This window comes from Talpa europaea (genome assembly GCF_964194135.1).
Source record: "Talpa europaea genome assembly, chromosome: 4".
Classification (NCBI taxonomy): Eukaryota; Metazoa; Chordata; class Mammalia; order Eulipotyphla; family Talpidae; genus Talpa; species Talpa europaea.
Genome location: NC_140070.1, coordinates 146,777,681 through 146,805,487, shown reverse-complemented (window position 1 = coordinate 146,805,487; position 27,807 = coordinate 146,777,681). Strand labels below are relative to the sequence as shown.

General features: G+C 69.2%; 1 protein-coding gene across 1 annotated transcript; it reads left to right on the top strand.

Moving 5' to 3' along the window:
• Positions 1-637: 637 nt before the first annotated feature.
• Positions 638-21,917, top strand: ITGB2 (integrin subunit beta 2; the record flags this gene model as incomplete). The annotated part of the gene is made up of 20 exons (XM_084232783.1): positions 638-791; positions 873-933; positions 2,366-2,634; positions 6,403-6,577; positions 9,515-9,646; positions 12,011-12,071; positions 12,279-12,383; positions 13,499-13,679; positions 14,239-14,409; positions 14,518-14,759; positions 15,441-15,596; positions 15,746-15,841; positions 16,674-16,763; positions 17,412-17,552; positions 18,488-18,678; positions 19,237-19,481; positions 19,921-20,140; positions 20,413-20,615; positions 21,506-21,672; positions 21,855-21,917. 20 exons carry the CDS (start codon positions 638-640, stop codon positions 21,915-21,917), a joined length of 3,123 nt encoding a protein of 1,040 aa, XP_084088909.1.
• Between the last annotated feature and the right edge of the window lie 5,890 nt (positions 21,918-27,807).

Below are 27,807 nucleotides of genomic sequence, written 5' to 3'. Positions count from 1 at the left end.
AAAGTCAAGGGCAGGAGCAGCACATTCCTTGAGGAGAAACTCTTGTCAGTCCGGACGCCAGCTCCGCTCTCACCCGGCCCCCGCCGTGTCCCCAAGCGTGTGCCCGCGTGCTGGGCACCTGCTGTGTGCCGGGCCCTGCGAGTCCCCACGACGCCGCTGGCCGGGGAGCCCAGGCCCACGAAGAAAGGGGCAAAGGTCGCAGGGGGGCCACTGACCAGGGGCCCAGCCTCAGCCTCTGGCCCCAGCCAGGCCCTGGCAGAGCAGGGAGAGCCTCGTTCCTGGAGGCCCAGTCACAGGATCCAGGCGGGGAGGGCGGCGCCCTGCTGGGACAGGCAGCCCAGAATCTCGGGGGTCACGCCTCCCCTAAGAGGTCCTCAGAGGGGCTGAAAACCACCAACTGAACCAGAAATAGCAATTAGACGTGTTCAGGGAGGTGGGAGTGGCCTGGAACAGGCACTCTTGAGATTCTGACCAAACGAAGGGCGCACAGAGCCGGGGGTCGCCCCATGACCTTCTCTTCCTTGTGCAACTTTCTGGCTTTCCTCCGCAGTTGATAGTTGCTTAACGCTTTTGCTCACACAGGCCCCTTTGAGTCAAGTCCTCCACCCCTAGGTCTGTAAGACTCCCCCACAGGGCCATGCCCTGGCTGTTGCCCCCCTTTCTGACGGGGTTGGAGCAGGAAGTGTCGCCGCCACCCAAGCCCCTGCTCTGCCGCCTCTTCAGCTCCCAGGAAGGGAAGCCACTGGACGGGAGAGGCTACGCAGGAAAGCCCCCACCCCCATGGCTCTGCGGTGAGGGGGCCGGGAGTGGAGCAGGCTGGGCGCCAGAGCCGTGCCTCTCACACGTCCCTCCTCCCACCCTGTGCCCCCCAGGCCTGCGTTTCACCGGGTTTCCTGGAGCCCAGATGGGTGGTTTATCTGCCTATTTCTGTGGGTTTGTGGGGGCGCACTCACCACAGCCCATCACCATTTCCTGCTCCGCACCCCAACCCCCAGGGTGCTTGCCTTTCCCCAACCCCAGCAACCAGCTCCTCCCCCTGCTGCCCCACGCAGCAGCCACAGCTGAATCAACATCACAGAAGGAAGTGACTGGGAGGAAGAAGTTAAGAAACAAAGACAGGGGAAGGGCCATGGGGTGGGGTGTTGCAGGTGAGGGGGGGCCTTTGCCCGCAGCGCCCTCCCCCACCCCCAGGGTGCGCCCTGTTCTCAAGGGGCGAGACTGCTTCGTGCCTTTTGGGCAATGGGTGGTGATTCCTTCTGAGTGTCCCTGAGAGCTGGACCCCAGGTGCCCCTTCCTGGTGGACTCCGGTTCTCACTGCTCACTCATTCGCAAGCTTCCCCAGCTGGGACAATCTCTGCAGCGCAGTGGGGGAACCCATGGCCTCAAGCCCTCCACCACCAATCGGATCTGTGGGGTGCAGCCCTCTCCAGGCCTTGGAAGGGCCGAGATGGCTCCCCCATCGCAAGTTTGGGGGCGTCCCCGCCTAGCCCCAGAGCAGCACCGGCCCTGCTTTCCAGGCCACCCGGCTGCTGGGCTCCTACTTCCCAAGAGCCCGAGCTGTGTGTGCTGATCAGCTGTTGCCGGGCAGCCCCCTGCACCCCCACACCAGGGACACTCAGAGCACCCTCTGCTACCTTCTGTGGCAGCTGCACTGGCTGGGGGGGCTCCAGAGCCGGGCAGGGGTGTCTGAGAAGCTCACCCCCCGGGAGGGGGCTCTCCATGAACACCCGCTGAACTGCAGCCGGATCTGGAGGGGGTGGTGATGTGACTCTGGGCCACTCCCAAGCTCGCTCGTGCCTCACTTCCAAACGCTCGGCCTGGGCCCTGGCAGGTGCCCGGAGGCTGCAGACTGCGGGGGCAGGGGCAGGGACGAGGGGCTCGCTTACATTCCTGTTCGTGGGCCCTGGAGAAAGCCCACACACGCCCCAGAACCGCCTGCCACCGGCACTCCACGCCCAGCTCCCTGCTCTTCTCAGAACAGGCCACTTCCCTGTTCGTGGGTGTGAGCGAACACATTTCAGACAAAGACACTGACACTCTGCACCTCTCGAGTCCCGGGGCTGAGATCACAGCTGGTTGCTCCATCTATGGGGGTGTCTTCCTGCTGGGGTTTTGACACTGTCAGCCCTGCCCCTTGCTTCCCCTGGGGCTCCAGAGCTCTGGCCGCAGGTTCTAATATGTGCGTTTGAAGCTACACGTTTCCCTCTGGGCGCTGCTTTGGCTGCATCCTACACGCAGCTGCCTGTGTTGCATCTTCGTTGCATTCCAGACACTTCCAGGCTCGCCTGAGGCTTCTGTTGGAGCTGGGCTGTCTGGAATGTGCTGTTTCTCTGGGCAGCCCTGACTTTCCGCGGCCTGTTTGCAGGTCTCATGCTTGGATGCTGGAGAGCCCGTTTGTGGGATTCCGAGTCTCTGACGCGGGCTCCGGTCTCGCGCAGGGTCAGGACACGGTCTGTCTTCCCGCGGCGACTGTGCGGGGCCGCCGCGGCCGGGCCTCCCGAGGTCCTGTTAAGGCTCTAGCTGGACACAGGGCTGAGTGGTCGTCCCCACCCCGCACTCGCGAGCACAACCCCCCGCCCCCGCCCCACCGGCTCCCAGAGCCCAAGGACGGCCCCTCCTCCCGGTGCTTTCGAGGTACATTTATTTCAAGATCAGGCTCAGCAGCACCCATGCCCAACCTGATCAAATCTGAACATTTTCCCTCTCTTTGCCCAGGAGTTTTCCTCTTTCCACCTAATAAATAAAACTTAAAGATGTAACAGTGGAGTCTGCGAGCTGTCCCGGCCCCTGCCTCCGCCGCCGGCCACGAGCCTGGGTGGGGCTCCCCAGACTCCCTGCAGCCTTGGGGTGGACGCGTATCCACGTGGTCTCCTCTCACCCTCTCACCCTCCAGCTGCCCGTGGGGGCGGCCGAGGCGGGGCAGCCTGGGCCCGGCTCTCTCCCCTGGCAGGGCAGCCTGGGCCCGGCTCTCGCTGAGCGCCTGCCTGTCACGCGGGGCCTCCTGGGCTCTGCGCTCTGAAGCGCGTCCGGTGCCCTCGAGGCTTCGCCAGCCCGAGTGTGTCACTGTCCACCAGTTTTAGCTGGGCTAGAGCGGGCTCCGGAGCACGGGCCGGGCCCTCAGCTCCCCAGGGGCCACTCCGGCCCCCCTCGGCTCCGAGGGGCCAGGCAGACCTTGGCTCCCTCGGCAGCTGGTGACTTCTGTCCACCCTCTCGCGGCGCCTCTTGCTGGGAACGTAACGGCTTCGCCGCCGCCGCGCCCCTCTGCTCACACGGCTCTCCGGGGCCCCTCGGCGCACCTGTTTCCAGCGGCCTGTGCTCGGGTTTTCCACCTCGCGGCACCCCCTGCTCCTCTGGCTTCAGCCTCCGGGGCCCCCTCGGCGGTTTATCTGATCACTCTGGTCCGAACACGGCCTCAGTCTCCCTCAGCCAATAAAAGGAAACCAAGTTTGGGGAAAAGGAAAGGAGTTGAATTTGTCGACCAACGAGTAGGGCGGCAGACTCACGTCTGACAGACCCCGTCCTGCTCTGGGCAGAGGGCAGGGGTGTTTCCACGAAGGGAAAATAGGGGACATGGACTAGGGGCCAGGGAGATGCCAGCCTGCCTTTTGAACTCCCTTCTCCTGGGAGCGCAAGCAGACACACCTGCCCAACAAGGGGAGATCGCAGGAAATACCGGAAAGACCAACTTGTTAATGTTTATCTGGGGGACTGGTCCTCTGCGACTGTCGCTTCCCTGGCCTCTTCGTTCCCCTTTAATTGTAGGAAATGCGCAGCCGAGCCCCCCCAGCCCTCCCACCTCTCAAGTCCAGTGTGCTCAGGACACCCCCAAAACTGAGACTCTGAGCCCACTAAGTGGCTTTACACTTACTCTTTAAGTCAAAAGGTGTTTTCACTGCAGAAAATTTCACACGGGGGCCTTCCTGGTGGCGCAGGGGTTAAAGCACGATCAAGCTGTCGCCAGCCCCTGCAGCCTGAGTCCAGCCCCGGCCAGGGGTGACCCACAGGGCGCAGACCCTTCCTGTCTCCCCGCTGGCCCCTCAGCAGTGTATCTCAGTCAGTCTGCCTGCTCTGCTCCCCACTCTGTCTCTGGGGAGTCCTCTCACCACCCGCACCTCTGGCCTGCACCCCAGCTCTTGTGTGCATGAATAAATAAATCTTTAAAAAATAAAATTTCACATGGATACAAAGGTTGTGGACCAGCTTTGTGACCGCACCTCCCGGGCTGCTGGGCCAGACCCCTCTCCTTGGCCGCCCGCCCCTGCCCCCACCCGGGTTATCTGGCCGTGACGGAGGAGAGCAGAAGCGGGAAAGGAGACTCACAGTCAGGAGCTGCCGCGCCCGGGTGCGTGACGGACGCACCAGTAACCAAGTGCTGGAAAATCAGAGCCTCAGGCACCAGGGCCTCGGTCAGGAGGCTCCAGACCCTGGCGGGGCTCAGCTGCTGTGGGGGTGTCAAGGGCACAGACCTGAAGGGGAAGATGGAGATTAGGGAACAAACTGTCCACCCACAGGATGAGCCCTCTCTTCCCAAAGAAGATGGTAAAACCCAACGCTGCCCCCACAAAGGGGCCGCCGTCCCTCTGCCCGCCCGTGCCCGTGCAGGGCCTGTCACCCACTCTCTCCTTCCGCAGGGCAGCGGCCTCCTGCCCGCCCGTGCCCTGCACCTGCCCGGGCGTCTCCTCACGGACCCGCTCAGCGGAGGCCGCTCCCCTCGAGGCCGCCCGTGGCCATGCAGCCTCTCAGCAGAGCCGTCTCTCTCGGGCAGCCCTTCCTGCCCGCTGGCGGCTGCAAGTGCCCTTTGCTCCCCCGTCCCTTCCCGAATAAACCTGCCCTGTGCACATAACCACGTCTCTGTCTCTGGAGAAACTCGCCCGGGGCACTCGCCGGGGCTGCTGGGAGGGGAGCTCTGGGGACACCTTCCCAGAGGGAACCCAAGGACCCCGCTCTCAAGCCCACTGACCACAAACACGGCACAGAAGGAAGCCCCAGCGCCCTGCGCGGCACCTCACATCTCGGGTCCCCTGAAGGAGAGCAGCACCCTCCACCGCCTCAGACTGGTGGTTGCAGCTGCCTGAGCTACGGCCCCGCCCTCGCCTGGGGCTCACGTCAGTGTCTGTCCCGGGGGTCTCCTGCAGCCTGGGCTTGCGCCTGGCAGCCCTGTGGGCACCCCCTGCCTCCATAGCACCCCCAGAGCGCCCCCGCCCTGGCTTCCCATTAAGCGGGTAGTTCGGGCTACACTCGGGCGGCTGTGGGCCCCACAGAGGTGCCGTCTGTGTCCCGTCTGTCCTCCACTGCCCGGCTCTCACGCCCTCCGGCCACTCCCTCGCGGGGACGCGCCGCTCTGCGGGTCCACGGCCAGCGGCAGCGGCTGCTCTATCTGCGGTCATCGCGTGGTGCTCTCTGGAGTCGTCCTGTAGAGGAGGCCGACGTGAGCCAAGATCATTTCATTGCCCTGCGACCCCAAGGCCGGAAAGAAGGAAACAGCCACCTCATCTGACCTTCTCGCGGAGGTCTGTGTTAGCAGGCAGAGCACCCGCGGGTGACCTGCCCGGGCAGCGGCCACTGCCCCGGCGCCGAGTCCCGGCCAGGAGCCAGAGCGCTGGGGGACACAGAGGGGGGGCCGCCAGAGGGGAGGGGCCCCCGCAGAGCCCCAGGGGTCTGAAGAGGAGCCGTGGCAGTTCTCCACATGGGCGCTGCGCTGGGACCGGCAGTCTTCCCCTGGGTCCGCGTCTCCTTGTCCTTGACCCCACGGACTATTCTGGAACACCTGAAATCATCCCTGACATCTGAAGTGTGTTTTTTATTCACAATCCTTTGTGTTTTATGTCCCTCACCTTTAAAAAGTTTTGTCCTATTTTCTTTTTTTCAGATGCGCAGGTCCTGCTTCACTCCTCAGGAGAGCTGTCAGTTATTGTCACACACAAAATTAAATATTGATCTTTCCTACGACAACGTCCACTTGGGCATGTCTGTCTCTCCCACGAGCAAGACGGAAGCAGCGGCCTGCGTGGCCCCCCGACCCACCAGCGGTCTTGTTTCAGGTCGCCAGCGGTCCTACCAGCAGCTTACAGCCGGTCGGCGCTGTCTGAATCCCCTGACTTGTTTCTTCGCTCTCCTGGGCATCACCTAGCGTTGGTGTTGCTGTTCGCCAGCGTCCACGGGGGCGTCCTGCCCGCGTCCACGGGAGCGCCCCGCCTGGATTTGCTCACCTGTTTCTGGGACGGTGACACCTCGGGGCCCACGTGGCCCCGCGAGGCCTGGGTCTTGTCTCCGTGGCTGCAGTCAGTGCCCGCCCTGTCCTCCCTCTGCCACGGCCTGGCCCTGCTTCCCCCACGCCGTGCGCACGGAGCGGCACGGCCCCGGCCTGAGGGTCTCCCCCTCACTGCTCCACACCCCGCACAGGCAGAGGCCACGTGTGCTGCTCACTACTTCCTCCCACGGCTGAGAGGAAGTGCTCGTCTTCCCCCATCGGGGTCTTGGCGTCTCCCAGGCGGCCCGCGCACCAGCCCAGCGGGGAGGAGCAGCCCCCAAGCCCACAGCCCAGCCAGACCCCGCCAGGGCTCCACGGCATCCGGGGGTGAGTGGCAGGACCCCCTGGGTCCAGGCTGTCCTGTGAAGGGGAACTTCAGCCCAGGGTTCTCTCCCGGGGTGTGCCTGCTGCCATCCAAGGGAAGACGCGCCTCTCGCCTGGAGGCCCCGCAGCCCTGGTCTGTGTCGCCTGGTCAGCTGCTCCAGGCCACCTGCCCACCGAAATCCAGGCATGGGTGGGGCGGGGGAGCATGCCCACCCCGCAGCGGAACAGAGCCTTGGGGGCGCCTGTGACTGGGGGCCAGGACCCAGCATGGAGGGAGGATGTGGCCCAGCCCCCAGGCCCAGCCCCCAAGGCCAAGTTCTCTGGATGAGCCGCCTGCAGGGCCAACAGAGCCAGGAGGGGTTGAGAGGTAGCGAGGCCCCGGCTGAGAGGCACAGCCCTATGTGGGCTGTGTGGGGGTTCCAGGCCCCCTGATGCCTACTCCCCCGTCCCCCATGCGCGCTCCTGCTGGTCATGGTTGGCTCCCCTGAGCAGCGGTGTGTGAAAGGCCCTCTGTGTAGTGTGCGTGAGTGTGTGTGTGCATGTGTGTGTGTGCGTGGCATGTGTACGTGCGGGCTCACACTTTAGGTGGAGTGTCCATCACTTTTCTCAGAAAGTCCTGAAGTTTCACAAGGGCTGGTGTAATGGGGGCAAAGCACGGGGTGACTCTGAGCTTCAGGGACACCGGCTCGTGTGACTCCCGGAACCAGATGCCTGCAGGCCTGTCCCGAAGCGTCCTGGGGTTGGGGGACTGAAACCATACCCCTGAACTCCGGGGTCCACCTAGATCCTTCTGGAAACTGGCCACACTCTCCTGCCTTGTCCCCACCTCCCTGGCACCTGCCCCTACTTCCTTCCCGGAGGACCTAGGTACTGGGCCCACACCGCTGGCCCCGCCAGGCTTCCGCGCCTCTGGGGGGCTGCGCCCAGACCTCCTCCTTCAAGGGTACCTCAGGCTCTGGCTGCGAGGGGGAGGGCAGTCCTGAAGGGGGTGGGTAGAGGGGCCAGCACCTGCGTGAGGGAGGACGCCGCATGGGTGGGCTCAGAGGGGCGGCGGGATCCTGGGGGTTGGGCCGAGAGAGCTGCCAAGAAACAGCCAAGGCCACTCGGCCCCTGCAGCCTCCCGAGGACTGTACATTTAAAACCACTCCCCCCACCAGCATCTGCGCGGGCTGGTGCCCCAACCCCCACCCCGCCTCAAAGAGCAAGGAGCCCCCTCCCCCTTAGGGCCTCAGACTGAGGTCCCGGTGCCACTGCCGGGGCCCGGGGCCCAGGGCCGAGCCCACACCTGGGCACAGTGTCCCAAGCAGGACCACGGGGCCAGGGCTGTGGACGCCTGAGCTCTGGGGACCTGGCTGGTGACGGGGCCATGCTGGCCGGCCTGGGCCCAGGGGCTCTCTGTGGGCTCAGGGGCCAAGGCTGCCGGTGCAGGCGCGGGAAGGGGCTCGGCCGGCCACGCTCAGCGGGAGGCACTTGCTGCAGCAGCCAGACCCCTCCGGGCCGGGGTCCAGCGAGAGCCAGGCGGGGTCCCTGACCACAGCTGCTGCCCGCTGGCACCTTGCCCGCACAGCAGGTCCAGGGAAGGTTCTGGTTACTGCCCCAGGGCTTGTGGGGAGAAGCCCCAGACAGCCCCTCCCTGGCAGCAGCGTGGGGTGAGTGCAGGACCAGGCCCCTCCTGGCACAGGAAGGGGGGGCCGGCCAGGCGCAGGTCCAGCTGACTCTCTAAGCAAGTGCTGAATTCAAAACCACTTCCCTGGGGGTGGAGGTGTGGGGACAGGCCGGGGCCAGGAGCCACTGCGTGGGGGAAGGGCCTCGGGCACCTGCGGTGGGGAGGGGCCCCAGCCCTGGCAGCTCTGCGTGGACAAGCCTCACCTGGTGCGCACCTGCCCCTAGGGTCAGCTCCACCAGGGCCCCGGGGCGCTAGCTGCGGAGGGCGTGGCTGACCCGAGGGCGTGGGGGGCCTGAGGACCCCACTCTGAGGACCCCGTCCCACCGAGATTCCCACATGGGCAGCCACTGCCTGCCCAGGCACGTCTCAAAGGCGTCCTGGACTCTGCACGGGCCTGGCCCCGGCGCCCAGCACCTGAGTGGGGCCAGCTCCATGGCCAGGCGCCGCCTGGTTGGGCGAGGCCCACGGCTGCACGGAGGCCCCGCATGAACTTCAGGCTCATCCGGGCAGGCCCTGGGCAGCAGCGTCCAGAGGAGGATTGGAGCAAGTGTCCGGACAGCAGGGCCCGGCTGTGAATTCACATACAGCCTCGGCTCTGAGAGAGGCTCGGTGGCCTGGGGTGATCTGCCGTGGGGCTCAGGGCCGGGAGCGTGTCCACGTGGGGCCAGGCTGACCTGGGCTCCGACCTGACCGTGTGGCTTGGCCGGGGCACTGACCCCTCGGAGCCAGCAGTGGAGCGGGGAGAGGCCCCGTGCTTCCCAGCCCCCCCGCACTCCCTGGCACCTCACCCCCGCCACACGGCCAAGGCAGACTCCGGGCAGCGCGTGCGGCCAGGCTGCAGGGAACTGTAGGCGATGCCCAACCTGTTGCTCTGGGGCCTGGAGTCCCGGTGACCGCCCAGTCGCACCCTCCTGCTGACCGAGCCCTGAGGGTGGGTGTGCCAGGCACCCCCCGCCGCAGCGCCCCCCCTCCCCGGGCTCACCGCAGCGTTTCCTGTTGGCAGAGGATGTGGGGCCAGGGCCTGGGCCCTCATATCTGGCCAGTTTGAGGTACAGAGACTCTGCTCGCTCGAGGCCTGACCCCGCGGCCCTGGGAGCGCCAGCAGAGCCTGCAGCCCTGTCTGCCACAGCCCCGTCCGCGCTCCCCGGGGGCTGGAGGCCCCCTCCCTGCAGGCCTGGCCCCAGAGGCCAGTCCACTCCCCCCTGGCTCATTTTCCTTCTTTTCACTGAAGCCCCCCGACCCGCAGACACGCCGTCTCCACGCCCCCTTGGCAGAGACGATGCAGGCTCAGAACAGACCAGTGACCGGCCGGACCCCGGGGGCCACGCCTGGGGGCTGCACCTGGCCCAGGAAGCCCCTGCGTGGCTGCCACTGCCCCGGCCCCGCTGGGAGGGCCGGTCTCCATGGTAGAGTTAAGGGTCGACTTCACTACGCATCCTTTTTCTTTTTTCTAAGATGTATTTATTTGTGCACACAGGAGCTGGGGCACAGGCCAGAGGTGTGGGGTGAGAGGACTCCCCAGAGACTGAGCGGGGAGCAGAACAGGCGGATCCACTGAAATCCACTGCCGAGGGGAGCCGGGGGAGGCAGGAGAGGTCTGCCGCGCCCTGCGGGCAGCCCCCTGGCCGGGATGGACTCAGGCCGCAGAGGCTGCGGACAGCTCCACAGCGCCGCGCCCCCGGGGAGGCCCCCGCCCATCCTTTTTCTTTTATCCAAACAAGTGCCAAGAAGAGAAGGACGTGACGGCCTCGCCACGCGTCCTCCTGTCCCTAAGCAGAGGAAAAGCGCCTCGGCCGGCAGCGCGGCCCGGCGCCGCCCTCAGCCAGGGGCCTGCAGTCCCCCCTCGGGCCGGCCAGGGCTCCTGCCCCGGGAGGACGCGGCGCCTCGGCTCTTGCTCAAAGCGCTTTTCCTTCTTTCATGTTTCCTCTTTTTCATTTCTCTGTTGCCCAATTTGGGCTGCGCTGTGCGAGCGTGTGATTTGGGAGCCAGTTCTCTGTGCTTCTCGGCGCCTTCCACGCCGGGCCCGGCCAGCCTGCGGGCGCCCCCGGGCGGGGGGCCCTCCAGTGTGTGTGGGGCTGTGCTCTGCCCCGGCGGGGTCCAGGCCCAGGGTCTGACTCCAAGGCCTGGCGGGCCAAGGGCGGCCGGGGTCTCAAGAGTCCCCTTAGGGGCAGTGGAGGGGCAGCTTGGGGTGGAGACGGGCGCCGGGCTGTGGTGGCCAGGCCTGGGTCACGCAGAGGACGCAGGCGGAGTGTGGCTGAGGCAGACCTGGCACCAGTTGGGCCCTGCCCTCAGGCCTTTGCGGCCAGCCCTGCTGGCTGGACACGCCCCTGCAGCCGGCCCCAGCTGGGGACAGGGTGCGACCAGGCTCTAAGCCCTGAGCTCCTGGAGCTGCCCGTGTCCTCCCCGGGCCCGGAGCCAGGCTGGACACAGCCACCTCTGATGAGGGGGAAGCAACACTGGGGGGTCCCTGCCCCCCACCCGGCTTCCTGTCACCAAGGGCAGGACCCTGTGGCCTGCGGGTGTGCTCCCCCCTGTGGGAGGGGGTGTCAGGCCCACATCCTGCGGCTTCCCCGCCGGACCCCAGGGGCTGGACCCCATCTTACGTCTTGGGGGGCAGCCGTGGCAAGAGCTGCTCTCACCGGGCCACTCAGTCTGGGGCTCTGGGAGGGCCCCGGCCTCTTCTCGGAGCAGCCTGGGCCCGGAGTGGACAGCCGCTCTCCAAGCCCAACTGGACCGGGCACCTGGGGCGTGCCAGGTGAGCTGGGGCAGCGCAACCAGCCCTCGGGGAGTGCAGCCTCAGGACTTTGGGGGTCCTGGGGTCCCTGCAAGGAGGGCTGGACTGGCCACAGCTGGCCTCCGCCTGCACCGCGGGGAGGGGCGTGGGGGCCCTGGAAGTGGTGTGGGAGTGCCCGCACGGACCGAAGCCACCCCACGCCGGCGCTGTGGCCAGGAAGCCAGAGCCGGGCTGAGTTCTGCTTTTGATCCCGGCGGGAAGGCCCAAGGGTTCTGTTTTGACACTTCTGGGTCCTGCCGGTAACAGCGAATCCGGCCACCCAGGGGAGGCGCGGTCTGAGCTCCGAGGCTTTCACAGCCGTCCCTGCGAGCCCGGCCCCACGGCCGCCTCCTGTGCAGGCTCCCCAGCACCCTCCTCCCTTAGGGTCATGGCCTGTCAGGTTCCCAGGAGCTGACCTGGAGGGGGGCCGGTGCTTTGGGCCTGGCTGGGTCGGCAGCCCCCACCGGAGCCAGGGAGAAGGGCGGGTCCCCAGGGGCCAACAGACTCCAGCCGTCCGCGCCCTGCCCTGGAAGACCAGGGCGCTACAGTGACCGCAGGCCGGGTCCCTGGGGCAGCCCCAAGTGGCACAAGCACCAGACTCGCTCACCTGGGGCTGTACCTGCCCAGGTGTCCAGCCCCGCTGGGGCTCGGGTCAGCTGCCCTGGCCGACCCAGCATCTGCCAGCGCCAGGAGTCCCGCCCGGCTCACTCTCGCGCCACTGAGGCCAGGTCGGCTCGGGGCGTGTGCCTGTGAGTGAGTGTGCCTACGCCTGAGTGTGTGCCTGTGCATGTGTGTCCCCGTGTGTGCCCGCGTGTGCGTGTGCCCATGTGAGTGTGTGTCTGCGTGTGAGTGTGCCCGCGTGCGTCCCAGCAGGCCCACCCTCTGCTGGTCTGGGATGCAGCCGGCGTGCTGGCCCCGCCCTGGTGCTGGCCCCACAGCAGTTCCGTGGGGGCCCCGCAGCCTGCGCCTGGGTCTGAGCCCGTCCCCCCACCCACAGGACATGCTGCCCGGGCTCTCTCTGCTGTGCGCCCTGGCGCCACTGCTCTGCCTGGGGCCCGGTGAGTTCTGCGGGCAGCCCCCTCTCTATGCTGGGTGGGGAAGGACAGGGTGTCCTCACATCCCCCTGGACCCACACCCCGGGCGCCCCTCCTTCTGGAGGGCCACCTCCCTGGGGCCGGCAGACACACCCCTGCCCTGTCCTCCTGCTGCCCTCCCCCCAGGAGTGGCCTTGCCGTCCACCCGCTCCCACCTGCGCCCCCGCTCAGGGAGCCCTCCCCCCAGCCCTCTCCCAGGAGTGCGCCAAGTACAAGGTCAGCACCTGCCGGGACTGCGTGGAGTCGGGGCCCAGCTGCACCTGGTGCCAGAAGCTGGTAAGTGCCGGCTGCCGCCTGCCCGCTGGAGCCCCTTCCTCTGCCTCGGGGGCCGCTGGCACCCAGGAGTGCTGCCCACTTTCTCGTGGGACGAAAGCGGCCTGGGCACCCGGCTGCGGGCACACGGGGCTGGCCACCAGGGACCCCGGGAGGGCGGGTGGAAGCCTGGACGCCGGGAGGAGCGCAGGGGTGGGGGGCGTGTGGCCCGGGGCGCGCAGGAGAGTGAGCGGGGTCAGCGGGAGGGGTACAGAAGGCCCTGGGGGACCCCTCGCGGGCTCTGGACGGGGCCTGTCACTCTGAGGCCCTCGGGAGGCCACGACCAAGACGGCCAGTCTCCAGCCTCGGCCTGGTCCCACACCGACCCTCCTCCGCCCCCTCCCCCTCCGGCCAGCGTGGCCCCACAGGCTGGTCTCCCCGCGGCTCACAGCCCACGGCTGTCACCTTGTCAGCTTGACCCTCACGGCACTCTGAGCCGGGAGCCCCAGCCCGGCTGCCCGTGCCAGGGCCGCCTGCAGCGGTTCCGAGCGGGGGTGAGAGAGGCTCGGGTCTGCCCCGCCCCCAGCCCCCACCCCGCCCGCGCAGAGCCGGGGCCTCCTCTGCGGTTCCGGTTCCCCCTCGCTGGACAACCTGCCTCCCGCCCACAGGCGCTTCCCCCTCCCCCGCCCCGGCTCCCGGAGGCCCCGCTGGGCCAGCAGCCTGCGCAGGGTCACTGCTGTCCTGAGATGGCCCAGGGCGCCCCACCGCCCCGCTGGCGGGCCCTTCAGGAAGGGGGCTCAGGCCCGGCCTTCTGAGGACCCAGGGCCTGTGCGGGCGCAGGGCACGCTCTCGGGACGCCACACTTCCCTCGGCCACTTCCCCCTGGGGGCTGGGCCAGACCCCTGGTCCAGGCCAGACGGAGCCAGGCCCCCGGGGGCCCCCTGGGCTGAGGCCTGGGCTGGGGATCCCTGCTGCAGGCAGAGAGGAGCCCCCAACTCAGCTGGGGGGGACAGGACACGGGGTGTGGGGGGCTGGACACAGGGGTCTTCCAGGCTGCCCCCCGGCCTGCAGGGCTGTGTCTGGAGTCCGGGCACGAGTGAGGGTGCCAGCCTCACAGCGTGGGCCCTTGTCCCCCCCAGAACTTCACTGGGCAGGGGGAGCCCGACTCCGCCCGCTGCGACACCCGGGAGCAGCTGCTGCTGAAGGGCTGTCCCGCCGACGACATCATGGACCCCCAGAGTCTGGCCCAGACGGAGGGGGGCCGGCCAGGGGCCCGGGAGCAGCTGTCCCCAAAGATGGTGACGCTCCACCTGCGGCCAGGTAGGCGGTGCTGGGCGGCACGGGTGCCCTTGGTCCCGCGTGGCGTCCCGCTCAGCGGCCAGGCTGCGGGGAGGCCCCCAGGCCCCTCCACCGGCCCCGGCCCCGGCCTGTCCCTGTTGGGTCCCGTCCTGTCCCCGTCCCGGGGAAGGGCACCGGGCGGGCGCCAGGCTGGGTGGGCGGCGGGCAGACGGGACTCAGTCGCTCCCCGGCCGCTCGCTCCTGGCCTGCACCGAGCGCCGACCGTGCGCAGGCGTGGCCCTGGGAGGACGGGCGCGGGCAGCCAGGGCCTCAGGCTGGGGCAGAGCCGAGCGCAGAACTGCATGGGCAGGGGCGGGGCCCCCTGGGGCTGGTGGACCAGGGCGGGCGGTGGGGGCCGGGCCGGGCTCCGTGGACTGTGAAAGGCAGCGCCTCGGAGCTAGCGCGTGGCCAGCATGCTTTGTCTGGGGACGCGCGTCCAGCGGGGCCGCTCTCCTGGGCGCCTCTGCCTCCCGCAGGCCAGGCAAGGGGCAGGGACTGCGGAGGCGCCCCCAGATGCCCTGAGCCCCCACTCACGCCGCAGGTCAGGCGGCCGCCTTCAACGTGACCTTCCGGCGGGCCAAGGGCTACCCCATCGACCTGTACTACCTCATGGACCTGTCCTACTCCATGCTGGACGACCTAATCAACGTGAAGAAGCTGGGGGGCGACCTGCTCCGGGCCCTCAACGACATCACCGAGTCCGGCCGCGTGGGTCAGCTGCCGCCCCGCGCCCGCCCCGCGCCCGCCCGCCCCCGCCCCGGACAGACCCAGGAGGGCACCGCCCGCCCGTCCCCTCAGCCCTCGCCCTCCTGCCCCTCAGGCTTTGGCTCCTTCGTGGACAAGACGGTGCTCCCCTTCGTCAACACGCACCCCGAGAAGCTGAGCAACCCGTGCCCCAACAAGGAGAAGGAGTGCCAGGCCCCCTTCGCCTTCAAGCACGTGCTGAGGCTGACCAACAACTCCAACCAGTTCCAGACGGAGGTCGGGAAGCAGTGGATCTCCGGGAACCTGGACGCCCCTGAGGGCGGGCTGGACGCCATGATGCAAGTGGCCGCCTGCCCGGTGAGGGCCCCTCCTGCCTCCCCGAGCTGACGTTTCTCCCTGCAGCCGCCAGGCCGCCCACACGGGCACCGCTGGCCCCGGCGCTGGAGCAGGCCGGACAGCAGCCACCCCGCCCGGCTCTCAGGGAAGCCCGGCCCCGCCGTCCCACGCAGGCCCACTGCCCGCGGCGACCCGGCCGAGCCTCCTGAGCCTGGACAGCAGGCGGAGCCCCAGGGGAGGCTGCTGCCCGCCCGCCCGGCTCCCGGCGGATGGCCCACGCCCGCCCGCTCCCCCCACCCTGAAGAGGGCGTCCGGCTCCCGCTCCGCCCCTGGCTGGCCCTGCTGGCTCCTGGCCCTGGCCTGTCTGTCCCGCGCACAACCCTCGCCCCCGCAGCCTGCGTGGGGCCAGCTCTGCAGCGTGGCGGCACAGCCAGGGACTCGCTCCTGCCTCGCGGCCCTGCGGCCCCGTCCTTGGTGCCCAGGGCTTTGGCCACGTAGCAGCTGCTCCTGCCAGCCCCCCGGCCCTGCTGCGGGCCCAGCCCCAGGGGGACAAGGAGCCCGTGGGGCATCGCCCACCTAGCCTGGCTGGGGCGCTCCCCTGCAGCCCCAAGGGCCTGGGACCCGGAGCTGCCACCTCGGCCCTTCCGCGACCCCCCCACCCCGTTCCCCCCCGGCTGGCGCTGATGCCCCACCTGTGCCCAGGAGGAGATCGGCTGGGGCAATGTCACGCGGCTGCTGGTGTTTGCCACAGACGACGGCTTCCACTTTGCGGGTGATGGGAAGCTGGGCGCCATCCTGACCCCCAACGACGGGCAGTGCCACCTGGAGGGCGGCCTGTACAGTCGCAGCAACGAGTTCGTGAGTGCCGCCCGCCGGGCTCCCCAACCCCAGCCCTGGCCGCCCCAGCCGCCCCCCAACCCCAGCCCCAGCCGCCCTGACCCCAGCCCCGGCTGCCTGGGCCATCCGCCGGGCTCCACAGCCCGGCCTCTGACGGCGGCTTCCTCCAGGACTACCCGTCGGTGGGCCAGCTGGCGCACAAGCTGGCCGAGAGCAACATCCAGCCCATCTTCGCCGTGACCAAGAAGATGGTGAAGACCTACGAGGTGAGTGGGCCAGACCGGGCGTCCCCTGCAGCTCTGCTTCCAGGAGAGAGCTGTGCCCGCTGCGGTGGACGGAGCCTGGCAGACCCAGGCCTCCTGGGCCTGGTCCCCCAACTCGCACGCACGGCCCCCCAAGCACCCCAGCACCTGCCTGGTGGGCAGCAGGGCCCTGCTCCCACGGACCTGTAGCAAATGGGGAGGAAGGAACAGCTTCCCTGGGCCACCAGACGGGGTGGGGTCCACAGCCGCGGGGAGTGGGCAGGGAGGCTGGAGAGGCAGGTGACTGGGACGCCCCCGGAGCACAGGCATAGCGGCCCCTCTGGGGAGCGGCAGCAGGGCTCCGGCTCTGGCTCCGGCAGTGACTCAGCCCTCAGCGCCAGTGCGGCCCTCCCCGACGGCCGGGTGACCCCGAACTAAGGCGTGGGCGGGGGGCATAGACGCTCCCCGGGGCTACAGGGATCTGTCCACGTAGGGGCTGCTGCCCGCAATGCACCCCGCTGGAGTGGAGCTGAGTCCTCGTTGCGAGCGGCCCAGCTCAGCCGACGCTCCCTGCTTGGCCGCCCTTCCTGACGCTGCGGCGCTGTCCTGCCCACCGGCTGCTGCCGAGGCGGGGGCAGCTCCTCCAGCTCTGAGCCCAGATGCCCCTGAACCCGCTGCAGGGGTGTGTGGCCGGGGGTCGCCATGCCTGCCCTCTAGGACTTTTCTCCCCGCGAGGGGCTCTGTGTGGTCGGGAGCACGGACGACTCGGGACCCCAGCAGGGCCGTCGGGGCCGGCCGAAGCCGGTGGACACGGCATCCCTGTGGCCTCTGAGTTTTGCTGGTCTCTCCCCAACAGAAACTCACGGAGATCATCCCCAAGTCGGCCGTCGGGGAGCTGTCAGAGGATTCCAGCAACGTGGTCCAGCTCATCAAGAACGCCTACAACGTGAGTGCCAGCCAGCGGCGCCTGGCGGTCAGCGAGGCCGCCCTGCCACGGGTCCCCCTCCCCGGGCCGCCGGCAGACCTGACCAGCTGACCCGGCTGACCCGGCGCGCCCGTGGCCTGGCGTGTTCTTGCCTGCGGGCGGCCTGTGCCACTCGGACGCCACGAGCCAGGCCTGAAACAGAAGCGGCAAGCCCTTCCCAGGCCGCAGTCCCTCAGCCCGCCGGGAGCCCCCCTGCGCCTCCTCCCGCCAGCCTGGCCGCCCCGGCCTCTGCACCCCTGGCCTCCGCCCCGTCTCGCTCAGTCTCCATCTCTGTGGCTCTGTGTGTGTGCGCGTCTGTCCGCCTGTCTCTCCTCCTTCGGCTCTGTCTCCGTCTCTCGGTCTCTGCCTCTCCTGTCTCTGGCTCAGCTCTCCAGCTCCCGCCCTGGCAGTGCCCTGCTCCCCCCGAAGCTGCCGAAGCTGCCCCCAGGCCGCACCCCTTCCCCCCACCAGTCTTGGGGGGCCGTGGCCTTGGTCACCCCACCACTGGCTGCACAGCACAGGACCAGCTCCCTGCGGGTGTGTGGGCAGAGGAAGAGGCAGGGGCGGCCTGGGCAGGGCTGGGGGGCAGAAGCGAGCCCCCTAACTGGGGGTCCCCGCTCTCTGCTCTAGCAACTCTCCTCCAGAGTCTTCCTGGAACACAGCACCCTCCCCAGCACCCTGAAAGTCACCTACGACTCCTTCTGCAGTAAGGGGGCTCCAAAGATGAACGAGCCCCGAGGGGACTGTGACGGCGTCCAGATCAATGTGCCGGTGAGCGTCCGCCCCGGCATTCTGGAAGCTTCTATCCCAGGAACAGGCAGAAGGAGGCTCCCCAACAAAGAGTGGGGGAGAAGCAGCTGCGGAGCTCTCTGGCCAGAGGGAGGGGCAGGAAGGGCCTGTCTGGGCCAGCTGGATGGAGGGCAGGCAGCAGCGCCCCCTCGGGGCAAAATGGGTGTCCCTCCCGCGGCGCCTGCTCTGGGCTGGTTTCCCTTCTTGTGTTTTATTTCACTTGGTGACAAAGACGCCCCCCGAGCCCACAGGCGAGGAACGGGGTGTGAAGCCGCCCGTGCTTTACACGCGCTGCGGCCCAGCAAGTCAACGCCACTAGCCGAGAGCGAACACTCAGCAGAACATGCGCCTTTGGTGCAATTCTGAAGATGCCATTTAACCCTCGAGTGTGTCGCCTACGGGGTGTCGCGCGTGACTGCGCACCCAGGTGCCCGCCGGCCCAGGGGCTGGACGCGGTGGCCTGACGCGCCGGAGACGCCTCCCTCCACGGGCGGTCGCCGGCTGGGGCCGCTCGGTCTCCCTTAGGCCTCTGCCCTTCGTTCAGGGTCCTGGCCTGAGCCTCCAGGACTTCGGGAGAAAGCCGGGGAACAGCGTGTCCTTCACAGTCGCCCCAAGCCCTTCCACGGGCGCAGCGTGACGGGCATTGCAGACCCGCAGCGGCCAGGCCGCGGGGTGGGGGCCGCGGGGTGGGGGCCGCGGGGTGGGGGACGAGGGCCGGGTTCCCCGCGGCCCTGGGTTCTGCTCACCTCCCCCTGCCCCACCCTCCTGCTCCCGCTCCAGGCCTCCCCTGCACCGGCCAGCGCCCGGCGGCCAAGGGTGCACCCTGACCGCTGAGCCCAGGCCCCTGGGCCGGGCCAGGCCGTGGGCAGGGGGTGAGGGTGGAGCCCCGGCCTGGCCTGACCCACCTTCCCGGGCAGGTCACCTTCCAGGTGAAGGTCACGGCGGCGGAGTGCGTCCAGGAGCAGGCCTTCACCATCCGGGCGCTGGGCTTCACGGACGCGGTGACGGTGCGCGTGCTCCCCCAGTGCCAGTGCCGGTGCCGGGGCGCGGGCCGCGACCCCCGCGAGCTCTGCAGCCACAACGGCACCATGGAGTGCGGCGTCTGCAGGTGGGCGGGCCTCGGGGGCGGGGCCTGGGGGGGTCCCGGCGGGCGGGGCCGGGGGAGTGGGGGGGTCCGAGGGGGCGGGCCCCGGGAGAGTGGGGGGTCCCGGCGGGCGGGCCCCGGGGGAGTCGGGGTGCCGGCGGGCGGGCCCCAGGGGGGGGAGTCGGGGTCCCGGCGGGCAGGGCCCGGGAGAGTGGGGGGTCCCGGCGGGCGGGCCCCAGGGGAATCGGGGTCCCGGCGGGCAGGGCCCGGGAGAGTGGGGGGTCCCGGCGGGCGGGCCCCGGGGGGGAGTCGGGGTGCCGGCGGGCGGGCCCCGGGGGAGTGGGGGGGTGCCGGCGGGCGGGGCCCGGGGGAGTGGGGGGGTCCGAGGGGGCGGGCCCCGGGGGAGTGGGGGGTCCCGGCGGGCGGGCCCCAGGGGGTGGAGTCGGGGTGCCGGCGGGCGGGCCCCGGGGGGGGAGTCGGGGTGCCGGCGGGCGGGCCCCGGGGGGGAGTCGGGGTGCCGGCGGGCGGGCCCCGGGGGGGGAGTCGGGGTGCCGGCCGGACGCCACCGCGGTGGTCGCGCAGGTGCGACGCGGGCCACATCGGGAAGCGCTGCGAGTGCCAGACGCAGGGCCGCAGCAGCCAGGAGCTGGAGGGCAGCTGCCGCAAGGACAACAACTCGGTCGTGTGCTCGGGGCTGGGCGACTGCGTGTGCGGGCAGTGCGTGTGCCACGCCAGCGACGTGCCCCACAAGGAGGTGTACGGGCAGTTCTGCGAGTGCGACAACTTCAACTGCGAGCGCTACGAGGGCGAAGTCTGCGGCGGCGAGAGTGCGTGGGCGGGGCCGGCGGGGCCGGCGGGCGGGGCGGCGCGGGGCGGGGTGGGGCCTTCGGGGGCGTGGGGGCGGGGCGGGGCGGGGCGGGGCCGGCGGGCGGGGCGGCGCGGGGCGGGGTGGGGCCTTCGGGGGCGTGGGGGCGTGGCGTGGCGTGGCGGGGCGGGGCTGGCGGGCGCGGCGGGGCCTTCGGGGGCGTGGGGCGTGGCGGGGCCGGCGGACGTGGGCGGGGCCTTCGGGAGCGTGGGGGCGGGGCCGTCGAGGGGCGGGGTGGGGCTGGGCGGGGCCGGCGGACGTGGGCGGGGCCTTCGGGGGCGGGGGGCGGGGCCGGCGGACGTGGGCGGGGCCTTCGGGGCGTGGGGGCGGGGCGGGGCCGCCGAGGGGCGGGGCCAGAGCGGCGGCCGGGGCCGGCGGGCTGACGGGGTGCTGCCCTGCAGAGCGGGGGCGCTGCTTCTGCGGCAAGTGCAAGTGCCACGACGAGTACCAGGGCTCGGCCTGCCAGTGCGAGAAGTCCAACAACATCTGCCGGAACCGCCGCGGCGTCGAGTGCAGCGGGCGCGGCCAGTGCCAGTGCAACGTGTGCGAGTGCGACGCGGGCTACCAGCTGCCCACGTGCGACGAGTGCCCGGGCTGCCCCCTGCCCTGCGGCCGCTACGTGTGAGTGGGGGTGCGCGGGCGGCCCCGGGCGGGACGCGCGAGGCCGAGGGGGTTCGGAGCGGGCCGGGCCGCGGGCCTCCGTCCCCTGTGCCCTCAGCCCCAGGGGCCCAGGCGGCCCGGCCGGCCCGGGAGCCCCTCGCGCGCCCAGCCCCGCCCCCGCGGCCCGCCCGGCCGGCCCAGAAGCGCGCAGCCCTCGGGCCTCCCGCACACCCGGGTCGCGCCCGCCCGGGCCGGCCCTGCGCTCACCCGCTCGCCCCGCCGCGGCCCCGCAGCTGGTGCGCCGAGTGCCTCACGTTCGACAAGGGCCCCTTCCAGAAGAACTGCAGCGCGGCCTGCGGGAACCTGAGCGCCAGGAACGGCTCGCTGTCCAACCGCAAGTGCCGCGAGCGCGACTCCGAGGGCTGCTGGATGATCTTCACGCTGCGCCAGCGCGACGGCCGCGACCAGTACGACATCCACGTGGAGGACGACCGCGGTGCGTCCCGGGCCCCCTCCCGCCCCACCTGCCCGCCGCCGGCCGCACCCCAGGGGCCAGGCTCCCACGCCCGCGACCACCCAGGCGGGGCTACGCCCGGACTTGGTCCCGGCCACTCTGTCAGGCCGACGGTGGGATTTTGAGGACCGGGTACTCAGATCTCGGCCTGCAGGGCCTCACGGCCTCAGTGCCGTTGGCCTGCCCGACTGCCCCCTGTGCTGGTGGGGGGCACAGATGCCACCTGTCCTCCCAGGGTGCACGCCCCGAGGGTGGAGACGTGCTTAGCCAACATGGCAGAACCCCCGTGCCCACAAAAGCCAGCGGTGGCCAAGACAGGGAAGATGGCAGCTGCGGGTCCCTGAGGTCAGAGCCAGGAGGACGGGCTGCAGCGGAAACCCAGGCCTAGAGCATCCAGACAGAGAGAGAGGGAGGGGTGTGGGCAGAGCCCCTGGGGCTGGGCCGTCAAGGCCTTGAGTGCCGGGAGAGTTCAGTCACTTCCAAACCTCCCAGGCGGCGACCCCAGAGCAGCGTGTTCAAGACTGACACACCGGGGGCCTCAGGACGCCGACGGGGCCACACGGGGCCAGCTGGACCATCTTGGGATGGACACAGGGGTGGAGTCAGGAGGAGCAGGCCTCCTGGGGGGTGGGGGTCAGGTCAGTTTCTAGGGGTACATGCTGGAAGTGTGGGAGCTGGGATGTAAAGTAAACACCATGCCAGTGGGTTAGGGCTTCAGACTGGCAGCACCCCCTCTTCCTCCCCAAGAGAGAGGCCGGGAGCACAGTGCTGGGAGGCCCAGCCATTTGGGTGACCAGGCCAGGCATGATCCTGGCAGGACGCTGCCATCCCCCCATGATGGGGGCAGGGGCTGACGCTCTGCCTCACTTCAGAGTGTGTGGAGGGCCCCAAAGTCGCAGCCATCGTGGGGGGCACCGTGGCGGGAGTTGTGCTCATCGGCGTCCTCCTCCTGGTCATCTGGAAAGTCCTGACCCACCTGAGTGACCTCCGGGAATACAAGCGCTTTGAGAAGGAGAAGCTCAAGTCCCAGTGGAATAATGTAAGTGGCCCCGAGGCCGAGGGTCCCGGGTGGACGGTGCGCCCTCCAGCCCCCTGGATCCCCACCCCGGGGTGCACACGAGCACCCCCAACACTGCGGCAGGTCTGCTCAGGGCTGCAAGCGCGGCAGCTGCCCGGCTCCCAGCCACCCCCCGCCAACCGCCTTCTTGCTTTGTGCCGCAGGACAACCCCCTTTTCAAGAGCGCCACCACGACAGTCATGAACCCTAAGTTTGCTGAAAGTTAGGCGCCTGGTGACTGGCCACAAGGTCCGAGATGGGGCCCCACCCGCGCCCCTCCCCGAGGCCGCCCTGCCCCGCTCCCGCCCCCGAGTCCCGCCCCCGGCCGCCCCCCGCCCAAGCCCCGACGTCCCTGCCCCGCCGCGCCCCACCCCGGCCGCCCAAGCCCCGCCCCACCACCGAAGCCCCATCCACCACGCCCCGCCCCGGCCGCCCAAGCCCCGCCCCGCCTCCGTAGCCCCAGCCGCCCCAGCCCCGCCCCGCCATCGAAGCCCCACCCACCACGCCCCGCCCCGGCCGCCCAAGCCCCGCCCCGCCTCCGTAGCCCCAGCCGCCCCAGCCGCCCCAGCCCCGCCCCGCCATCGAAGCCCCACCCACCACGCCCCGCCCGGCCGCCCAAGCGCCACCCACCACGCCGCAGAGCCCCGCCCACGCCCCGCCCCGGCGCCGGAGCCCCGCCCCGGGGCGCCCCCGCGGGTCAGCCGAGCCTGAAGCGCGACTCCCGCCCGCTGCTTCCGGCCGCGAGGGGCCCGGGACCCGGCTGGGCGCTCCCGGCCCGAGGCCCCTGCCGTGGGGGCGCCCGGCGCGGCAGAGGGGGTCCCGGAGCGCCGGGCAGTGCGGGCAGGACGGACGCGCCGGTGCCCCTGGGAGGGGCTGGGGGAGCCCCGCGGCCGCCGGGGAGGAGGCCCGGAGACGAGGGGCGGCTCTGCCGGCCCCCGCGGGGAGCAGGGCCGGCTGGGGGGGGGCGCCCTCGCGTGTCGCGGAAACCCGGCCCCGCAGGCAGCAGCTCCGGCCTGGCGCGGCCCGAAGCCGCGCGGGTGTTGGTAGCTGCGCTCCCAGGGGTTAAAATGGCCGCCCTGGGGCGCAAGGGGCCCGGCCCAGCTGTGAAGCCGCCCCCGCCAGGGAGCCAGCCCGGGGCGCCGCAGACCCCCTGATTTCCCCGCTGCTCCCCTCAGCAGTGGATCTCAGTGGATCGGCCTGTTCTGCTCCCCGCTCTGTCTGGGGAGTCCTCCACCCCCTCCCTGCACCTCTGGCCGGTACCCCAGCTCTTGTGTGCATAAATAAACAAATCTTTAAAAATAAGCCTCTGCGCGGCCTCTGCGGCGCCGGTTCGACCCCCGGCTGCTCCCCGGCCACCGGAGGAGGGTCCCGCATGGCGCGCAGACCTCTCCTGCCGCCCGCTGCTCCCCTCAGCAGTGGACTTGGGTCCTTCTGCCTGCTCTGCTCCCTGCTCTGGCTCTGGCGAATCCTCTCACCCTCCTGCGCTTCTGACTGTGCCCAGTGCTTGTATAAACAAAACAAACAAATAAGTAAAAACATGCCTCTATTTAAAAAAAATAAAAAATAAAAAAAAATAAAAATAAATAAATAAAATGACCACCCTTGTTTGTTCTGTCCCTCAGTCACATGTGTCCAGAGAAATAAAGGCAGGGCTGCTGCGGAGCAGCAGGGGCGGGTGCAGCCCCCTCCTCCCTGGGCCTACCCCAGCTGTCCTCACCGAACTCGGAAGAGGGGCAGCGGCTGTGGAGCCTGAGCCGGGCAGAGGCAAGGGGCGTCTTGCTTCTCTGTGGCCCGTCTACACCTGCCCTTGGGGTGGGCGCATTTCTCACCCGCTGTCTCTTGGGGTGACCTGGCAGTCATGGGGATTCCGTGCCAAAGGGCAGGGAGAATTGCCCATGCCAGCACAACGGGGTGAGCAGCAGAGCCACAACTGCCCAAGACAGGCGGGTGCCCAGCACCCACACAGGCTTTGCTGGGTCCTGGAGACCTGGGTCTGGGCATGGCTGTGAGAGTCACCAGGTGGGCATCAGGGAGGCCTGGCTGCATCGCACCACCTGGGGGTGTCCCCTTTGATGCTGAAGGCCCTTCTCCCCTGAACCCAGGTCTGTCCAGTCCAGGTGGCCTCCTCCACCACCAGGCAGTGACCCGGATCATGGTGCTGACCTGGCGTCTCACAGCTTCTGACACCACCTGCCTGGAGGTGGCCCAGACCCCACAGGCTCAGGCCCCTCCCGCCAGACTGCCTCCAACTCCAGCCACCACCCTGTGCTCCCTCCCATCAGCTGTAAAGTGGAGCCTCCCCCCAACGGAACTCAGGAGCCCCGACAGTTTGCTGGCCACCATTTATTACGGAGGACGTGAGTGACCCTCCAGATAGAAGGTCATGGGCAGGTCTGGGACAGGCATGAGCCTCCATGGGGGTGGGGACGCACCAATCTCCCCAATCCCCACCTCATTACCTCCCCGAGACCCTCCCAACCTGGCTCAGTGGCAGTGATTGCCCAGGGCCCTCCCCTCCTGTAGGTCGAGGTCAGGGTGGGGCAGGACTGAAGTTTCCAGGCCTGAGATTTCAGGGCTGACCCCCTCAGGAGGGGCACAGGGGGGCACCAGGGAGGCCCCCCCTAGGCGGGATGGACCAGGAGAGCAAGGCGGGGGCCCCTGGTGTCCACAACCAGGGAAGTGGTGCCCGCTGGCCTGTGCATAGCTCTCATCACCTACAGTTCTCCGGCAATCCTCTGGGAAGTCCCCAGGGAGTTGAGGGGAGCAAGCTGGGACTGGCAAGGGTATTTGGGGGGATAGAACATCAGCAGAGTCGCAGGCCCGGCCACAGGCTCCAGCGCGCAGGGACGACGGGCAGAGTTCCCCGGGAACCAGGGGTTCTGCCTGCAGCTGGGATCAAGAGAGCTTTCCCACAAAAGGCCTTAGGGACGAGACCCTCAGACACCCAGTGCGGGTGAGGGGTCACGAGAGCCCCTTCTTCCTGGCCCTGAGGGACGCCCAGAGGCGGCGTGAGGATGCTTGGAGCCCAGAGTGTTGGGTCTGGGCCCTGGTGGCCCAGGATGGTGGTGGTGCCCCGCACAGCGCCAGCCTTGCTGGGGAGGGAGCTGCCCCACATACCCTGGTGCGGGCGCCGTGATGTCCCTTAATCCAACCGCGGAAAATGGGTTCTGTAGTCACAGGCCCGCCTGCCTCCGCCCACTGACTCCTGCCCGCCCCAGCTGGCACAGACTTTCCCGGCCCCAGGCCCTTTGTCCTCCACTGAGCTGGAAACGAGGTGTCCCCAGAGCTGAAGATCTCGGGGTTTAATGTGTTACCTGCCCTGGGGAGGGCATGGTGCTTTTTCCTGGCCCTTCAGGAAGGAATGCTGACCTCCTGGGGAACGCACTTCACACCAAGGCAGGGCTGAAGGCTGCCCCAGGCCAAGGGAAACAGCTCAGGGGACCTGGAAACAGCTCTGGGCCACGCGGCCTGGGGGGCCTGGGTCCCATAGCCCCACTTTGGGCCCACCCCGGCGCTGGGGTCCTGCCATCACGATGACAACCCTGCAAGTGTCGGCCTAACGCCTGGCCCGTCTCCCGTGGGAAAGCCCTCTTAACTCCAGGTGCAGGCAGAACCCCCGGTTCTCAGGGAACTGCGCCCGTGGCCTCTGCACCTGGAGCCCGTGGCTGGGTCCGGGGCTCCTGCTAATGCGCTGACCCCCCCAAACAGAAAAGGGCTAGAGGGGCGGGTGTGTGGTGAGCTCTGCGTGGGCGGCTGTCGCAAAGTCAGCTGCTTTTCCAGGGCCACAGTTGGTGGTGCCATCTCTGGCATGGTGGCATCGCCGCCGCCCACTTGCCACTCACAGGCGCCCTATGATGGTGGGGTAGGGTTTAATAAGGTCAAAAAGCGAGCCCCACTCCTGGCCCCCCGCACTCAGGTCTGGGAGGCTGGAGTGGATAAGGGAAGGGAGAGAGCTGCCTGGGGCGGAGGCCTGAGAATGGCCACCAGGACAAAGGTCCAGCCCTGCTCTGGACCCAGAGCTGGGCCAGGATGCCCCTGCCCTGCTGGAGGCCAGCGCCCAGTGGGAACCGGGCAAGCTGTGCCCCCAGGCAGAAAGCGAGACTAGAGCATAAGGGAGCAGGTCGCCTCAGAGCAGGCTGCGGCTCCTCACCCCCGCAGGGCATGTCAGTGAACGCCCTCTCCATTCCTCCACTCCCCTCTGGTGAGTTCCTTCCTGGGAGAAATGCTGCTCGGTCGGTTTTCTGTCTTCAGGGAGACAGAGCAGCTGCCCTCGCCCTCAGCAGCGCGGCAGTGGTGGCGGCAGGCCCCGTCTGGAGCAGCACAACCGAGCCAAGGTTCACTGAGAGGCCAAAAGGAACAAAAAGGTTTCAACAAAAGTTGCGTGGCCAACTGTGGAAAGGAAGTCAGGCCCTGCAGGGAAAGGAAGTTAGATGCGTGACCCGGGTGCTCCTCGAGTGGGGAGGGAGAGGGACTCGCCCAAGGTACAGCTGGAGGACAAAGACTCTCGCCCCTGGCCCACAGGCTCGGCCAGCCCCTGGGACGTCAGCCGACCCCTCCCTGAGTGCTCTTCTCTGCGTCCTTCCTGGGGTTCTGACAGGGGAAGTCACTGCTCGCACTCTGCCCCCCCAGCCTGCACCGGAGATGTCCATTGGCACTGCCCCCCCACACCCCCACCTCACTGCCCCCTGGAGGTGCTCACCCCCAGGGCTGTGCTGGCTGGGGCGGGCGCCATGCCCCCCAGTAAATGGGCTTTTTGACATCTTTGTCTGTAACTGGGCAAGGCGGCGGCCACAGCTCGGGGCGCCTGCCGGGGCAGGAAGGACCTTTGTCACTGTGCAAGGAGTGGGAAGGCAAGCAGTGTTTGCACCGATGGCCTGGGGGCAGAGCACGAGCACCAGGGCCTTGGCTACCAGGCTCAGGTCTGCCCTCCAGCGCCAGGGCCTGCCCACTGCCTGCAGTGACTGTGCACGGGCTGGGGTGGTCAGCGGGCTGGGGGCTGCAGCTGCTGACGACCCAGGAGGTGGAGGTTGGGGAAGTGGGAGCTGGTGGCCGGGCACCCTTTTCTCCATGTCGTGAGACCCGGGCAGCCATGGCCCTGCTGGCCCCGTAGCTGTAAGCCAGTGAGGCGGGTGAGGCAGCACTGCCCAGTCCTCGGACGCAGGGCCCTGGCGGTCTTGCCCTCCAGTGAGCGGGCTTTGCACCTTGGTCTGGGAAAAATCCTAACTGCTGTGGGGCCCTCTCGGGGGGGGGTGAGCGTGCAAGAGCTCATGGCTTGGGCCCCGGCATGCTGGACGAGGGAGGGCCTGCCCTCATCTGTCTGGACCCCATCTGTGTCCCCGGGGCTGCCCTGGATTCCCAGGTTCCAGGACCAAGCCACTCGCCACCAGGGCTCGCCGCAGTGCTTCCCGAGGGTGGGTCTGGGGCGACGGCTGTGGGCATGTGTGTGCAGGGCAGACGCCTCCCGTGAGCTGGCGAGGGGGCTCAGGAGCCGGCCCCAGGGGAGGAACAACCCCTCCTCCCCGCTCTGCTCCGACTGCCAGGCACAGCCCCCAAAGCAAGCCCTGGACTCCGCACACGGCGCCCAGGGGGACGCCGCTGGCCGGCCCTGGCCCGCCGAGCCCGGGTCATGCTCCAGCGGCCTGAAAAGAAGCGGGTGTTTTAACGAGCGACCCTGAGGGCACCAACGGCCCAGGGGCTAGTGCTGGGGTGAGTGAGGGCAGAGGGCGGCTCTCTCCGGGGCCCAGGCTGGCCCTGCAGGGCGGCCTTCCAGACTGTCAGGAGAAAGTGGGGGACAAAGAGGAAAGGAAGCGCCCCCGGGATTTAAACGACAGTTTTGAAAATGGGCTAAAACAAGTTAGATGTTTTTAAGGTTCTCTAAGTAAATGCTGGGGCGCGGGGGGCAGCGGGCCTGCGGGGTTGGGGGGGCGCGGGGGCCGGAGGGGCACAGGGCGGGAGGTGGGGGGGGCTGGAGGCGCGGGGGGCGGGACGGAGGCGGGGCGAGGGCCTTCGGGCAGGCGCCTCCCCTCGCCGCTCGGCCGCGCGGTCCGCGGGCTCAGCCCATGAGAGCGGCGAGCCCTTCGTGGCCCGAACCAGCCTCGAGGGCCCCGCCCCCGCCCC